The sequence below is a fragment of the Stegodyphus dumicola genome, chromosome 9 (assembly GCF_044657685.1).
Source record: "Stegodyphus dumicola isolate Sdum_Otavi_A_Nest chromosome 9, ASM4465768v1".
In the NCBI taxonomy this organism is placed as follows: Eukaryota; Metazoa; Arthropoda; class Arachnida; order Araneae; family Eresidae; genus Stegodyphus; species Stegodyphus dumicola.
Window position 1 is genome coordinate 97610569 of NC_140776.1, and position 16561 is coordinate 97627129.

Here is a 16561-nt window from a genome sequence, read left to right on the forward strand (position 1 = left end):
GAACCGGTTTTTGGAAACTGGAAGTGCAGGCCGAAGACCAGGGCAAGGTCGTAGACGGGCAACAACGCCCAATGAAGATCGTTATTTAGTGTTAACAGCTCGGAGACACCGAAATATGAATGCTACTCTTCTCCAACAACACCTTCGCTCGGCTACTGGCACCACGGTTTCAACTCAGACTGTCCGAAACCAGCTCCATGGTGTAGGTCTGTATGCTCGCTGACCGATGGTATGTGTTAGACTAACATCAAGGCATCGTCGTGACCGCAGGGAGTGGGCAACAGAGCATGTGAACTGGAGGAGAAATGAACGGAGCAATGTTCTTTTTCCTGACAAGTCCCGTTTTTCTGTTCATCCTGATAATAGGCATATTTTCATCTGGAGGGACCGTGGCAGTAAGAATAATCCTGTGTTCGTGAACAAAAGTGTCAGATTTGGCGGTGGGGGAGTGTTGGTGTATGGTGGCATCTCCATTGACGGGCGCACAAATCTCTACATCATTCGAGATGGACCTCTGATTGGTCGCCGATATAGGGACGAGATCCTCAGACCTATTGTAGTCCCTTACGCTGCAGCAGTCGGAGATGACTTCATTTTAATGGACGATAACTGCAGGCCACATCATCCTAACCTGGTGGAGGATTTCCTTTTCGAGGAAGGAATCGTACGAATGGAATGGTCAGCGTGTTCTCCAGACATGAATCCATTAGAGCACGTTTGGGACGCTCTAGGAAGACGAGTTGCTGGCCGCCAAACTCCCCCACAAACTCTCCAAGAACTGGAAAGAGCTCTTCTGGAAAAGTGGGACAGAATACCCAAACTCGTGATTAATAGCCTCATTGACTCCATGCCTCAAAGGTATTCAACGTTGCTGGCCGTCCGTGGAAACGATACCCCTTACTGAAAATGATTTCCTTTGAAGAAAACACCTTTTCTTATTCTTTTTTTCTCATATGCACAAATTGTGTTTTTTCCCTTTTGTACACAAATGCGCAATAAAATGCATTTTTTTTCTGCCAAACATGTATAATTTATTCTCATATAACCTACTACGTCTGTCGACCATGTATCAATCAGCTAAAAAGTTTCCCAGTCACAAGATCCACCTAAAACCGCAATATCCTTTAATTGTTTTGAGCAGTGTATTACATCTCTTAACACATTTATATGCACAGAAAATGTCAATACAAGGGAAGAAAACAGTGGTGAAGAAAAGGAATAAAATATTGCTCACGTAAAGTGAATGCCATTTGATTCAATGAAAATGCAAGTAGATTTTCAGCCTAATCAAATTTCTTTATTAATTCATAATAAGATTTTCTCTCAAGCAAGCAGAGGTACTGATCTAAAAGTTGTAGTAGCAGTTCTTTTCCTTTTTTTTTTTTTTTTTTTTTTTTTTAAGATTCAAACTACACCGACTAAATATTAAAACATTTTTTTTTTCAATCACACTTTTCCAAATCCCAATTTGATTTTGTTTTTGAATCACTACTTTTATTCATCCAATTTAATATATTTTCACACAATCATTGCATTTTTTATTATATTAATTTAGCTACACAAATATTTCAGCTAAGTAGGTCATTTTTTGCAATTAGTAATTGTCTTCTACCTTAAATAAACACTGTTAATTCTTTCATACAAAAACACTGTTAATTCTTTCAACTATGAACACTGGATGAAACTCTGCCTTACAACAATCAATGGGAACCACAAAGATTGATTCTCTGATTCCATTTCATCAAATAAAATTGAAAAATATCATCTACTTTTGACAATTTTCATAATTTTTATAATGTGATTAAATGTAGGCTTTCATTCTAGAGGTAAATTACATGAGGCTACTCCACGACTAAAACAGTATATTACTTGAACATCCAGATTTCCAGGTATCATCTTATCACTGCAGCTAAGCCATCACTTTATAAACTTAAGTAATTATGTAATTTTTCCACAAAATTTTGTTTGTATCATTGATCATTTTCAGCCTGCTTTCCAGTTACGTTGCCACAGAATCAGGATTTTGCAGTTAAACTTTTTGCAGCACATAGTTTGAAACCACTAGTAAAGAAGATGAATTTAAATAGTAACCTGAATGTCTGTACAAAGTATGTACTAGGCAGTAAATTGTCAAACTGACAAAATTTTTGGTGCCTTTACAGAAAAATTAATTTTGTTCTTACGGTTCACAAAATTAGAGCAGTTTTCACAAGAATCACAGAAGATGTACAAAATTTGGCATACATGCAAGATTTACATAGGAAGTATTTATTATTTCAATATGGGATGAATGACTACCTATATTTGGAGCTATCTACTTAATGACAGTATAAAAAGTATACTTACATTTGTTAGAATTTAACTGAGAATCTGGTAACTATCAGATGAATTTATCATATACTATAACAGTTACTATCATTTTAAAGTAACATCTACTTCCAAATTAAATGTACTTTAAAAAACAAATACAATTATAGTATTTGTTTTTAAAAGTACAATATCATTCTTAATGCTCTGAATCCTTCACCAACTTCTTATTTTTACCTATATATATATACTTAATCAACAGTTGTTTTAAATAAATTAGTGTCAGAGGGCAGAGAACTATTTCTAAAAACTTTCATCACAGTTACTAAACCAAATCAATAAATTATTAACACTGACTGCAACATAAAATTCTACTTAGCAATTAGTTCAATAATTTCTGGAAAAAAAGGTCATCTTCAGAAGACATTTGACATTCAAATACAACCATTCAACAGTAGCACGTAGCTACACTTCAATTTTAAGACTGCCTTGGATGATGCAGAACATTGTTTAATTAAAGTTTAAATAATGGGATTCTACTGCCTAAAAATTCAGCAAAAAGGAAATAAAATTCTGCATACCAGTTTTAGCCTGTCTTTCACTTCCAGCTAAATCCACCAAATTTAATTTCCCTTGTTTGATATGCTCTCCAGAGTTTTCCATTTCTAGCATTTCTAAATGAATAGTAAAAATAGAATGACTTCTTGAAGAATCAGCATTCATAAGTGTTGCACCAACTGAGCGATTTTTCCAACCAGTTTCCATAACTTCTTCACACTCTTTAGTATTGTGTACTGGATGTAAGGAAAGACCTAGAAAAGCATGTTTCAAATTATTTACTATTCAGATACACAGCCAGAATTTAAGCAATACTGTTTGAAAGTTTTATACTATGATTGATAAATAATTAATATTGTTTTCAATTTTAAGATGATACTAAAAAGCTAAACCTTATATAACAATACAACAAATTAAAAAAAAAAAGTGTGGCTAATACAACCACTTTTCTACGTATCGGTTATCATGATATAAAGCCTTTTTTTTTTTCCAATAAATTAAGATTTATATTATACTTAAGAGACATTTTCATTTCTTAATTTAAAATCAGCTGAATCAAAAGTTCAGCTGATTTTTGATCATGTTTGAATGAGAGAGATATCAGATGTTATAAGGTATTTCTCCCATTTCCCTAGCATGCCTCCGTGTTGTAACAGTAGCGTGATGGGCTGGTATTCCAGAGGTTCGTGGTTCGATTCCCGGTGAAGGTGTCTGCTATTTTTCATCTTTTCTGCCTCCAATAAAATCCTAATGTTTCTACAAGTGGCACTCGAACTAAAAGGGTTGTGGATGGTGATTCTCCGCACCCAGAATTTGGTGACTAGGTCCCCTAAAACCCTAGTCACCCTTTAAAAAGGGGAGAATATAAGGTATTTCTCCCACTTCCCTATCGTGCCTTCATGGTGTAAGGGCAGCACGCTGGGCCGGTATTCCAGTGGACCGTGGTTCGATTCCCTGCGAAGGCGTTTGCTATTTTTCATCTTTTTTGCCTCCAAAAAAAATCCCAATGTCTCTAAAATGTGTGATATGGATGAGCATCCATATCACACATCTGATATCTCTCTCATTCAAACATACAATATAACAAATAGGTAGTGCACATTTAGAATTACAAAGTGTAGTGCACATTTAATTAAATATTAGAATAAATTAATCAAACTATTTCATTAAAATAATGCACAATATTGTTTTACAAGGTCACTGATTTAAGAAAAATAACTTTTCAACTCTCTGAAATAATAAGATTTACAATTAAAAAATGATAGCTATATTAACTACATTCTTTTCATTGGATTTTGTTAGAAAAATGCATTCAGAAAGTACTTGTGTATTTGCAATTTAAAATTATGTATAGCATTTTTAAAATTATTCTGAAACTTATTTCATAATGTTTAAGATAGGAAACAGAAAAAAAAAACACAATTGAAAAATATCAAGTTTTCTTCTAATTGTTAATAATAATTCTAGCTTACAGAAATAAAGTCATTAAAATAATTTTAGAGATTATATGGCTTTAAAATGTAGGTTTAGAAAAATTGCAATTAATTTTTCAAAACTCCATATACTTAAATGCATATCAATCTTTATAACATACCTTTAATATACTGTGAATGATTCAAATACTTCAATAATGGCAAAAGTGAAAATGAAATTTTTACCCAATTGTGTTAAAACTTTTACAGACTAGCCAATAATCTAATATCAGTAAAACATAATCTTTGGTATTTTTAGACCTGTTCTTGCCAAGCAAAGATGCATTCTGCAGTCTCTCTTTTTCTCTAGGTGTAGTGCTGTGAATATGTAAAACACACACTTGAAATTGTTGAACAGAGGATGCACCCATCTCAGTATCTGGACTGCTTCATTGTGTTTATTTTACAAATTCTGACTAAATAAAGACAATTTGTAAAAATCCACCATTGCTCATCATACTGTAGAAAGCATCAGTTAAATTTCTGTCAGTATGATATAGCTACCAATTGTAAAATATTAAAAAGCAAAAGTTTTCATGCTGTACATGTGATGCCATCTCAAAAGAACTCCATATTGAACTGCATTCACTTTAGAATGCATGATTCAGGTTACTGAACTAGTTACAATACGGTTTTGAAGAAAAATATTTAATTCAGTATTCTCAATTTTATGTTCATTGGCTAATCTGTTTTGCAATTTTCCTGCACTTTTATATACTGATTGAGTAGAGAGTACTGACGAATAGACAAAAAAAGTTTCTATTTATCTCAATCTTTTTAAATCAAAAGAAAACAAAACTAAAAATTTATGCACATATTTATCATGTGAATAAACTTAATAATGTACCATTTATTGATGTAAAAAAAATTAAATACCGTCTGACTAAACATTTCTTGAATCTTCATAAAAAGTTCTACAAATGATTACAGTACATTACAATAAAGATAAAATAAAATGTAATAAGAAAAATCAGTAAAGGTCGGAGAACGGAATTTGAAGTTTTTTTTTAAAGTTCAATAAATGTCATTTATTGCTGGGAAACATTTCAACGCTAAAAAGGTAAAGGCTAAAAGTAAAAAAAAAAAAGGGGGGGGGATAAGACGATCTACCAGACCTACAGATGTGACAAAAAAAGAGAAGTCTCCCGTTAAAACCAGGAGAGTTAGAAGTTAGCTGCAAGATGAACAAACAAAACAGCAGCATTCTCTTGTCCTTTAAGTAACATACACTGGTTATCATAAATTAAGGAAAAATCACAAAAATCACGATTACTGAAAAAGTTACATGTAGAATTTTATGAAACTTGCCCACAATATACAAGGTATCAAATAACATAAAAATAAATTACCAGATAGTTATGGTAGTATAGCAATTAGCACATGTATAAAATGAACAAATCGAATGTGTCAGTTTGCTATAGGAAAAGTACCTTCAATATGGAATATGGTTGCCTCTAGAAGCAATACAGCACATACAGGGGTCCGTGACACTTAACCGACACCAGTCAGCCAACAGGAAATTTAGCCGACATGGACGATTAGCCAACAGGACACTTAGCCGACACGGACACTTAGCCGACAGGACATTTAGCCGACACGGATAGTCAGCCTACAGGACATTTAGCCAACAAGACATTTGGCCGACACAATGAGTTAGCCGTCACAATATTTAGCTACGGGACACTTAACTGTCAAGACATATAGTCAACAGGACACTAAGCCGACAGTGACGTTTAGCTGACTGGTACTCAATAATTATTTAAACTTATCATGAATTACAAAATTTCTCGACTTATCCATAAGTTCAATATTTAAGTTATTTTTTCACCTATCAGTAAAATTCATTTTTCGATTCTTAAAGATCTCATATCATTAGGATAATTTAGCATTGTTTGATAGGTATCGTGCTGTTTGGTGCATATTGGCCAAATTGAAAAAGTGCTGAAGTTTCTCATCAGGGAATATGAATTAAATTTTAAAAGGAAAAAAGAATTTTTTTTTTAGCTAAGTACGGCAGTCACTTAATTACATCTGGGATTTTCAAAAATTATCTGTAAAGCTTCTTCATTTAATCATCTGGGTTCCTTTGAACACTTTCACATCATTAATAATTTTTCTTCTTTACTTAGTGATATTAATTTTCCAATCTAGCTCTTCCAAATACTTTCAAATTTCTAATAACTTTACGTTTGATTATTATTTTACTCGATACATACTCAATACACATCTTTCCCTTATAAAATCGTTTCGCTCCTCCCACTAATGAAATTTCCTTTCCCTGTAATGAAAAATCTGAATAATGCAATAAAAATTATCATTATTCTTGAATTATACTTTTTATAGAAACATATGGTCGTGAAGGGTTAGTTTCGAAATATATATTAATTTGTTATTAGAAACAGTTAAAAAAAGGGAATTTTAAACACAAGCAGAGGTTGACCCCTATAATGGCCTGTTCATGCCACCTTACTTGAGATAAAAATTCTGTAACATTTTATTGACCATGCCTCTCACTGAAAATACTGACTTAGGTTAATGTTTCTAGCACTAAACTGGTACATTATGTTTAATTTAGAAGTAAAATATTCTTTAAGGTTTTATTTCATTCATAACTGAATACATTTCTGCAAAAATTACATTTTTCACTCTTCCTATATCGAAAACGTTACTGATAAGAAATTTCGGATGTAGGAAAATCTCCGAAGAGAAACTCCGATTCCTCCAGAATCTGTAGAAGGAGGAGCACCAAGCAGGGCGGAGCAAAGCGAGACATCCTGAAAAATTACCGTAATGTGGTGCCATCTATCGACGATAGATTTAACTAGATCAGTCATGTAACTAGATAATATTATGTACTCTGTTTTGAAAGACGCGATGTGTAATTTTCAATATAATATGTTATATCGTTTCATGTTTTTATCATAAAATGTAACTTTCTCAATATCTGTTAAAAATGTATAAATTTTCATTTCACTTCTCATTTAATTTTAATTTTTTTTTTCTTTTATTCCTTCTCTTTCTCGTTTTTGTTTCAGCTACATGGTAATAGGGAAATTTTGGTGCCCATTTTCCTGAATGCATTTATAAAGTTCTAGCCTAAAAAAGGCAATTTTATTGGAAGAGACTGGTTATATATTAAGTAAAACAGTCACTCTATTTCTGTAAGGCCCAGCAGCGGCCGAACGGTAAAATCACTGAACACTGGCAGTTCAGTCCGAATTTCGAATCCCGTGAAGGGACAGGCTGCATGGGTGCTTTCGTGGTTTTCCCCATGTGTAACATGTATACGAGCCAATTTTCTTTAGAAAGTCCTCCCTGAAGGTTGTATCCCTCCCATTAGGCAGATAGCCCTCTGGCTTTGCCATAACTACATAAACCAAACCTACTTCTGTTAGGTGGCCGCAGGCCACGAGTTACGAATTCCCGTGCTGGAGCCCTATCCCGGATTAATAAATATGCGATGCCTAACCTGTTAATATCACTCTGAGGGTGTAAATAGCATTTTAGATTTAAAAAAAAAAGTAGTTCCAGTGTGGTAAAGAGTAGGGCGAATCACTTTACTTCTTGACAGGGAAAGGAAATTTCATTAGTGGAAGGAGCAAAACGACTTTAATGAATATAGTGTGATGTGTTGAGCAAAGTAGTAACGAAATGTGAAAGTATTAGAAAACTAAAACCATTGGGAAGAGCGAGACTCATTGTTGGCTTAATGTCATGTCCGCTAACTGTCCGTGTCGGCTAAGTGTCCTTGTTGGCTAAGTATTCTGTCGGCTAAGTGTCCGTGTCGGCCAGATGTCCTGTCAGCTAAGTGTCCATGTCGGCTAAGTGTCCCTGTCGGCTAAATGTCTTGTCGGCTAACTGGTGTCGGTTAAGTGTCCCGTCAGCTAAGTGTCCATGACCGCACATACTGCGATGTGTGATGCTTTCAATTATGCGGTCTATCAGTTCCATAGGAAGCGAGAGCCATTGCTCTTGCAAAGCAGTGGCAAGTGCGGCAAGGCTCTGAGGGAGCAGCTTGAGAGCAGCTAGACGTCTCTCTAAAGCATCCCAAACATGCTCGATAGGATTCAAGTGCGGGGATCGAGCTGGCCACTCCATGCGCATAATTGTTTCCTGTTGAAAACAATCATCTACGATGCGAACCCTGTGTGGTCTTGTGCTATCGTCCTGTAACTGGAAAGCATCACCTATTATCCCGGCACATAGGCGCACATAAGCATCAAGGATGTCATCTCTATAAACCGGAGCATTTTCGGTTTCCGTTGGAAAGACATGGAGGTCTGTGCGTCCACCCAAAGAGATACCACCCAAACACAGACACTGCCTCTTCCATATGCATCTCTTTAATGGATGTTTGACAGATGACAACGGGTTCCAGGTCGTCTCCATATCAAATAACAACTACTATCTCTTTCTAGACTAAACCTGGACTCATCCGTAGAGAACAGCCCGCCACTGATCAGGCGTCCAGTGGGCATACTGCCGTGCCCACTGCAAATGGTCTCTCCTATGGCGTGACGTGAGCGGCACACAAATGGCTAGTCGCCTCGCATACAGACCACCTTAGTGAAGCCTTCTATGCACAGTTGACATTGACACGAACCTTCCGGTGGCTGCAGCAAGGGAGGATCTAAGAAAAGTCGGAGTAGCGGTTCTATTCCTGCGTGCACATAATGTCAAATATCGGTCATCGGCGTTCATCGTAGCAGTTGGCCGTCCTTGGCTTAACCTCCTAGATGCGGAATCTGTGGTTTGAAATCGCCTCTAAAGTCTATGAACCACAGAAGGACTCACAATTAGCCATCTGGCCACTTCTGTTTGACTTTATCCTGCCTCTAGTCTCCCAGTGGCTTTCCAACGTAGTTTTGCAGGCAAATGATGCCTGGAGGTCATTGTTACGAGTTGGCTATCTCACATTTCTGATGTCACTATCACAGTACAATATGTGGGCTTGCTCTTAAACATGGACTTTTATTCTCCTCGCAGATGACGTATTCCGAGTGCAGCGCCACTAATTTGCATATTGGAGTTTTACTCAGCTACTCTTACTTGGCAACAAATTCAAATTTTACACAGTTTGGCTTATTTTTGAGGGAGTTATCACTATTTTTGTGATTTTTTACTTAATTTATGATAACCAGTGTATTATGACTTCAGCATCTATGTTAAAACTCTGTATTTTGAAGTTCAGAGTCCATTCTTCATAATAGAATTAAATTTGCCATTTTATTATCTACACCAGTAACTGAATTAATAAGTTCTTTCAAAGTATCATTCAAACGATATATTATATAAACATTCTAAAGTTATAATTAGTAACATGACAACCTTGAGTTTGGTGCAGATTTAAGTCATAAGACCAAGTTTTGAGATCTTGATATATGCCTAACTTAAGGTTGTTGTGTTACTAATTTTATGTTTCACTTGGCATATTTCTCTTTTGCTTTCACTCTTAAGTTAATCATTACTAGTATTTTTATACAAAATGTGCTTTCTTTTCAACAACAGAAGATTCTTACACATTTTTTGAACAATTTTGATACAGAATTTTAAAAAAGCAGATGTTTTAGAATCAAAATTTCAGGCAACACCTTACAATTTGAAATGAGAAATATTATCTGCTACTTTTCAATTTATTCTTTTTTCAAAATGTCATATATAAATAAGCTGTATATTGAAGAACATGTTTTTGCGCTTTCCAAACATAAATAGAGTACAAAGTCCGAGATCCGGACTCATCGGGTCTTTGGCAATTCAGGATTTTGGGTTTTTCCGGATATTAGATCATAAGTTTAAATCTAGTAAGATGGCATTTAGAAATTACAAAATTAAAAATATGAAATTGAAATTTATGAAATAATGAAGCATTTATGATCTAAAGGGTATCAAAATTTTTTTAAAATGTACTTTACTAAACATTTCTTTTAATGCACATTAAGTTGCTTCATTTTTTGTGCTAATACTTTCTCTTTAATTCTGTAGACAGACATAATTTCTTGTTCAATTACACTGGTTCCTGTAATCGCTGTGTCAAGAATTCCGACTAACTTGTCAATTGAAATTTTTTCGTTTTCAGTAACCTTTCTGTCACTTTCTTCACTATCGGTTGGGATATTTTCTGAATCTAGAATCCTACTACAGATTTTGCCATCAATTAATTGATTGATGATTGAGGAGCATTGTCATCACAATGAAAAACTTTTATATCATCTTCATTTATTACCACTTCTCCACATTTCTCTACAAAATCCATTAATTGGAAAATTTCATCTTTGTTTTGCGATATCTTAAAGCCTTTAAAATTTGCGGATATCATAAAATTTAGTTGTCGTTCACTATACATATTTGGCTATGTAGCATGAAATTGGCGACTAATGACAAAGTTGTTCTGCCAAATTTTATCTAGCTTCTATCTTGCACTAAGGAATCAAGCCTGAATTGTATTAGTTTAGTTACTTATTATACTTATGTTTATTTCTTGCCCAGGCTTCTCTGAGTTCTGAATAAATAAATTCCCACATATACTTAAGGCTTATTGAGGGCCGGCACTAGAGTCTGATGCTGTCTCTGTGGTTCTTAAAATCTCCTATCAAGTGCCTCTCTTTGTCTTCCCTAAATTCTGCTGCCCGGTGCGGCTATATGAGCCCTGGTGCTGCTTCTGGGGTTATGTGAATAACACATTAGTTACCATTAATTCAAATAGCGCTAAATGTAATCTTTTGGCCTATGAGTATCATTAACAAAATCTATTTTTAGCATGTGGACAGAATGTTTTGTTAAATTTTTCCTTTTCAACATATTTTAGCACATTTAACTTAAACCTGTAATCACCACCAAGTGTAATGTCAACATGAAAGGTTACCGTACTCTTTATTATTCAATTACTAACATAAAAAAAAATGTTTAAGCATTGCTACATAAATCGTTACTCAAGTTGCCATGTGTTGATAAACATGCGGTGATGAAACAAAATATAATAAATAATTATTCACCAGGTTGGCGTCAGGGGCATAAAATATTAGTAAGTGTAAATCAATGATGTATCTATGTAGAATGTTTCAGTTTGAGATGTATACCAAGCACATACGCAGCAATGGAGCCAAATTATTCACCATACAAATTTATGCTAAAATGTTTCTTCAATAGCAAGGTATTTTATTTAGTGCTGAAGTGAAGTTAAGAACTGAGACTCTCCACATATTTTATTATGCGCAGGGGGGAGAAGTCAAATGTGCATGCGTAAAGCATACAAAAAAGAAATGCTGGTGGTGGCTTTGAGGTCCGGATTTTAAATCATTTCGGATATTGGACGTCCAGATCTCGGACTTTGTATTGTATTCTTATTTCATAATTAAAAAATGTTGTGAAATACATGGTATTAAAATTTCTAATGCAAAATAAGCAACATTACTAATTAGAAAAGGAAAAATTATCAAAGGAAAAAAAGTCTCTCCATCAGCAGAAACCGTATTCTAAGTGGAAAGAAGTTTCAAAACGAATACAAAAAGGTACAGACTCTTTCTAATGTTTCTAAATCAGTAATGACAAGAGAAAATTCATCAATGCAGATATCATTTGCAAAGTGTTTACATACATCTGTAACAACAATAAATAAAATGATAAACCAAGATTTACAACTTAAGAAAGCTAAAAAACATGATGTTCACCAGCTTTTGCTGAGTCATGTGGTTCAATGCAGAACAATTTACAGAGCCCTATATGAAAATTATTTAGCAAGAAATAAATGGAAATTCATATTGTGACTTTCAATGTCCCATGGGTTTATCTAAATGACTGCAACCAAAAAGAAATCATTCTAAAAATACATAAACATGCTTTGTACTTGTGAAAACATGTTTTCATCTACTTCCAATTTCAATGCCATGACATTTTTATTGCAAATTTTTATTACATACATATAAAAGATTTTTAAAATTTAAATACTATGAGAAGCCAAGATTTTAGCATGAATTGATAAAATCAAATAAGATAATTTTTAAAAGACTATATTTACCGGCTACATAAACTCCTTTATCTGGATGTTCTTTAAGCTCTAGTTTTTTCTTTGTCTCTTTCCCTAGTAAATCTCTTATTTCTTCATTATAAATTTCTAGATAAGAAGCATGGACTAAGAATTTTGTATTTTCGGTTGTAGCAATAGCTTCAAATATGTGCTCGAAAGCTCTGGGAATGATTCCCTTCTGACTGGCTGGATGGGTGATACCTTGCATGGTGAAGGACTTTCCGCAGCCAGTTTGGCCATATGCAAAAACTGTACCATTGTAGCCTTCAGTCACACTCTATTGTGTAATAGAGAAAAATATACAATTATTAAAACATCAAGTAAAAACAAATAAGATATTAGTATGTGGTAATTAGAAAAACAGCAATTGTTGATTTTTTTCTTAGCCCAAAAAGAGCAATTTGCCCAGAAGGACTTCATTTTGGCATTTTGCGTTCATTCACTACAAGCGTTGCTTCCCTTTTCCAATTGTTGCCACCACACATTATATTTAAAGAAATTAAATAATGAAGAATCTACATAAATGTATGTATGTTTCTTGTACTTTGATAAAACAAAAGTACCTAGAGCCATCAAATTTTGTATAAACGTAATCCTCCTGCAAATATGAGCATCTGGAAGCCCGAATTTGGAATTTGTTTTATTATGGATTTCATATTTTGTAAAGCTTTAACGAATTTTTTATTAACAAACTCAAGGATTTCAAAATTAGCAAAGGCAATGTTGTACAGAAAAATCATTTTTATTTCCAGCACGCGAGAATTTGGAATTTGTTTTATTATGGATTTCATATTTTGTAAAGCTTTAACGAATTTTCGATTAACAAACTCAAGGATTTCAAAGTTAGCAAAGGCAATGTTGTACAGAAAAATCATTTTTATTTCCAGCACGCGAGACTGCGTACTGGAAATTCTAAAGATATGCTCATTTTAAAAGTATTTTGTGATATTACTCTTGAACTTAATTTTATGGTTTAAGTGCGAAGGATATGATATTTAATAAATAAAGGTAACGCACAAAATGTTAAAAAAACCACATTTCGCTTTTATAAAAGAGGATATAAATTAACGGTTTTTCCTGAATTTTTAACTTGCATTTTGAAAAAAAACATTTTTTTTTTAAATTTGGAACCTGCTTTCTGCAGAACAACAAGCAGCAGATTATCTTCAAAGTTATGGGATTGTACCAACAAAAGAAAAAAAAAATGTGGCCACAATATGGCCAACAAAACAATAACAGAATTGAACAACTACCTGTGGGAAGTTTGTACTCATAGCATTCGAAACGGAGTTTCCAGTAAAATCGAAGGATATAACAAAATAGTAGAAATCAATTAAAGTTGTTTTAGGAAGTACAAAAATGAAGCAAGTTGAACATTGATTATGTAATAAATAAAGAAGCATCAATCAGTCTCTTCAGAATTCCACAGGAACAATTGGCATAACATTGACAGGACTAAGCAAATATTTCTGGTTCGATGTTAGCCCGCTTTTGTAGTGGATGGTATAATTTCTAAGTAGCACTCGAAGGTTACCTGCCTAAGGAAAGGGATGACTTTGTGGAGGATTTTCTAAGGAAAAATTGATTAATGTACATGTTACACATAAGGAAAACCACGAAAATATCCATGAAGCTCAGCCGGATCAAAGCACCAGTGTTCAGCGATTTTCTCAGCTGTTGGTGAGCTTTTGTTGTTGTTCCTCAGCTGTTGTTGTTGTTCAGGTTTCGGATTTTTTTTTTTTTTTTTTTTTTTCCATTATGAGAAATATAAAAAAAAATCTGAAACCTTTCAGATTAAATTACGTCCAAATGGGCTTTTTTTTTTAACATTTCGCGTGTTACCTTTATTTATTAAATATCATGCTCTTTGCACATAAACCATAAAATTCAGTTCAAGAGCAATATCGCAAAATAACTTTAAACTGAGCAAATCTTTAGAATTGCTGATTCAAAGTCTCACATGCTGAAGATAAAAGTGTTTTTTCTGTACAACGTTGCCATTGCTTGCTTTGAAATCTTTGAGTTTGTTAATCAAAAATTCATTAAAGTTTTACAAAATATGAAATCAATAATAAAACAAATTTCAAATTTGGGCTTCCAGATGGCCATATTCGCAGCAAAATTACGTCATTCAAAATTAGATGTCTCTAGGTACCGTTGTTTTATCTCAATGAGAAAAACATACATACATTTATGCAGATTCTTCATTATTTAATTTCTTCAAAGGTGATAATATTTGGTGGAAACAGTTTGAAAAGTGAAACGGACATTCAGAGTGATTCGACGTAAAATCGCAAAATGAAAACTATAGTCCCTCAAGGACAAAGCCCCTTTGGACTAGAAAAGTTTACTCAGCAGAAAGCATTTTAAAGAAGAAGGAAATTTATAAATGGCTATATATTGCTTAAAAAGAATTTTACACAAAACTTAAATAAATGTTTTAACCAACACTAATTTATTCTGTCTGTAATGCAATCTCTCGTCCCTCATACTAAAGGTCCATCATTTTTTTATTTACTATTTAAATCTTCTAAAAGTTCAACATTCTCAAAATTTTTAATACCGCTTATTTTCTGAAGACCTCTTTATTATTATTATTATTATCATTATTATGGTTAACTTATTATTCAAAAGAAAAATCTGATATTTTCTGATTATCTGCATTCCCTGTCGAAAAGTTACAAAATCCCCGCCTACTTTTGAGAAAATTCACAAACGCATTTGCCGACTAATTTTTCATACAGCTAATGTACAAACGGCAAGAGCCATTTCCAAAATGGTGCTGTATTATGAATCAAATCAAAATTTAAAAAGCAAGAAATGTGAGTAATAAAACATGCTTTTCTAAGTTCAGAAATTCTTTTTTGCCCTAATACATATACACAGCAATCTGTTTTTACTTAAAAAACATCAGAACGTTGCACAAACTTGGCATTTGTACAACTTTGGCACAGTGTACGAGCCAAAACAGACATATGCTATGCATATATCTGGGTTGCCACATAACTACTTTGATGAAATTTTACTCATGAACCCTTTTTTACCCTGTTAGGGATGCAGATAATCAAAAAATACCAAAAATTTAATTCTCACCTTTTATTAATATATATTTGATAAAGCATCTTGTCTCTACAACCTGAGATTAACGTTTTAACCTTCTGCCATCCTATATACATAGATAAGAGAGATAATGTTTTCAGCCCAGAAATATTACAGCAAGTTTTTTAATGAATACGCATGAATTAGAGCCCCTAAAACATATTTTTATCATTTTTAGAATGAAGCCTGTTGGTCTATCTGTGGGTAAGGATTAATTTTTTCATGATAACTTAACTATTATAAGAAACTTCCAAAAATTCCCATTTTCTATGTTTAAAGCTTTCTGCATTCATATCAAAGGTTGATTAAATTCTGTGTCAAATTGGACAACCGGAAGAGGTACTTTTCAAGCAGCCCATAGCAGTTTTTAATGGACAACTGGAAGTGGTATTTTAGTTGAAGTTTATAACAGTTTTTAATATAATTTTAAAAAAAATACATTTAATTACTTTAAAACTTTTCAATTTTAGTATTTAAGATTTTTATATCGATGGGAACATATTTCATTTTGGCTTAAACCAATAAACCAGAAGTAATACTTTACTTGAAGCTCTCAATAAGTTTTCATGAAAAAATACATTAGGAGATATTCCAAAAATTTCTCATATTTGGTGATTAAAAGATATATGTGATGACTGAGAACTTATAAACTTATATACTTATACATATTACACTTATGAGCAATAAATGTATTACTGGAATTATGCTAAATGCAATGAGAATAAACTCAAAATGAAAATGACTATCATTATGAAGCCATTAAATGCATTAGTCTCAAATCCTTAATTTTGTGTCAAATCACTTTTCTAATAAAAGGAAGCTGCCATCAAATGCTATCATTATGTGTCATTTTTAAAGAATCAATGCAGAAAATATAAATAGTATAGCAAATATAAAATGAATGCATGGCAACATTTAACACTTTATTAGGAAATCTAAAAATAAGATGCTTTTAGGGATTTTGTTGTTGAATTTTGTCACACAAGTGCAATGAAAGTGACGTTTAATAAATAAAGCTAAAAGGGCAAGTAAAAAAGTTTTTATTAACAATATTGAACACCGATATCATGAACTGGGACAAGATTGGAAAAAAAATATATTG

General features: G+C 33.3%; 1 protein-coding gene across 3 annotated transcripts in view; it reads right to left on the reverse strand.

The window, feature by feature from the left end:
* Kif3C (Kinesin family member 3C) overlaps nucleotides 1-16561 on the reverse strand; it is a 115486-nt gene that overhangs the window by 74988 nt on the left and 23937 nt on the right. For all 3 annotated transcript variants that reach the window (XM_035352334.2, XM_035352333.2, XM_035352335.2), the window contains exons 4-5: nucleotides 12352-12637; nucleotides 2889-3119 (exon numbers count right to left, since the gene is read on the reverse strand). In XM_035352334.2, coding sequence (XP_035208225.2) covers nucleotides 2889-3119; nucleotides 12352-12637 — 517 coding nt within the window. The remainder of the gene's footprint in view (nucleotides 1-2888; nucleotides 3120-12351; nucleotides 12638-16561) is intronic.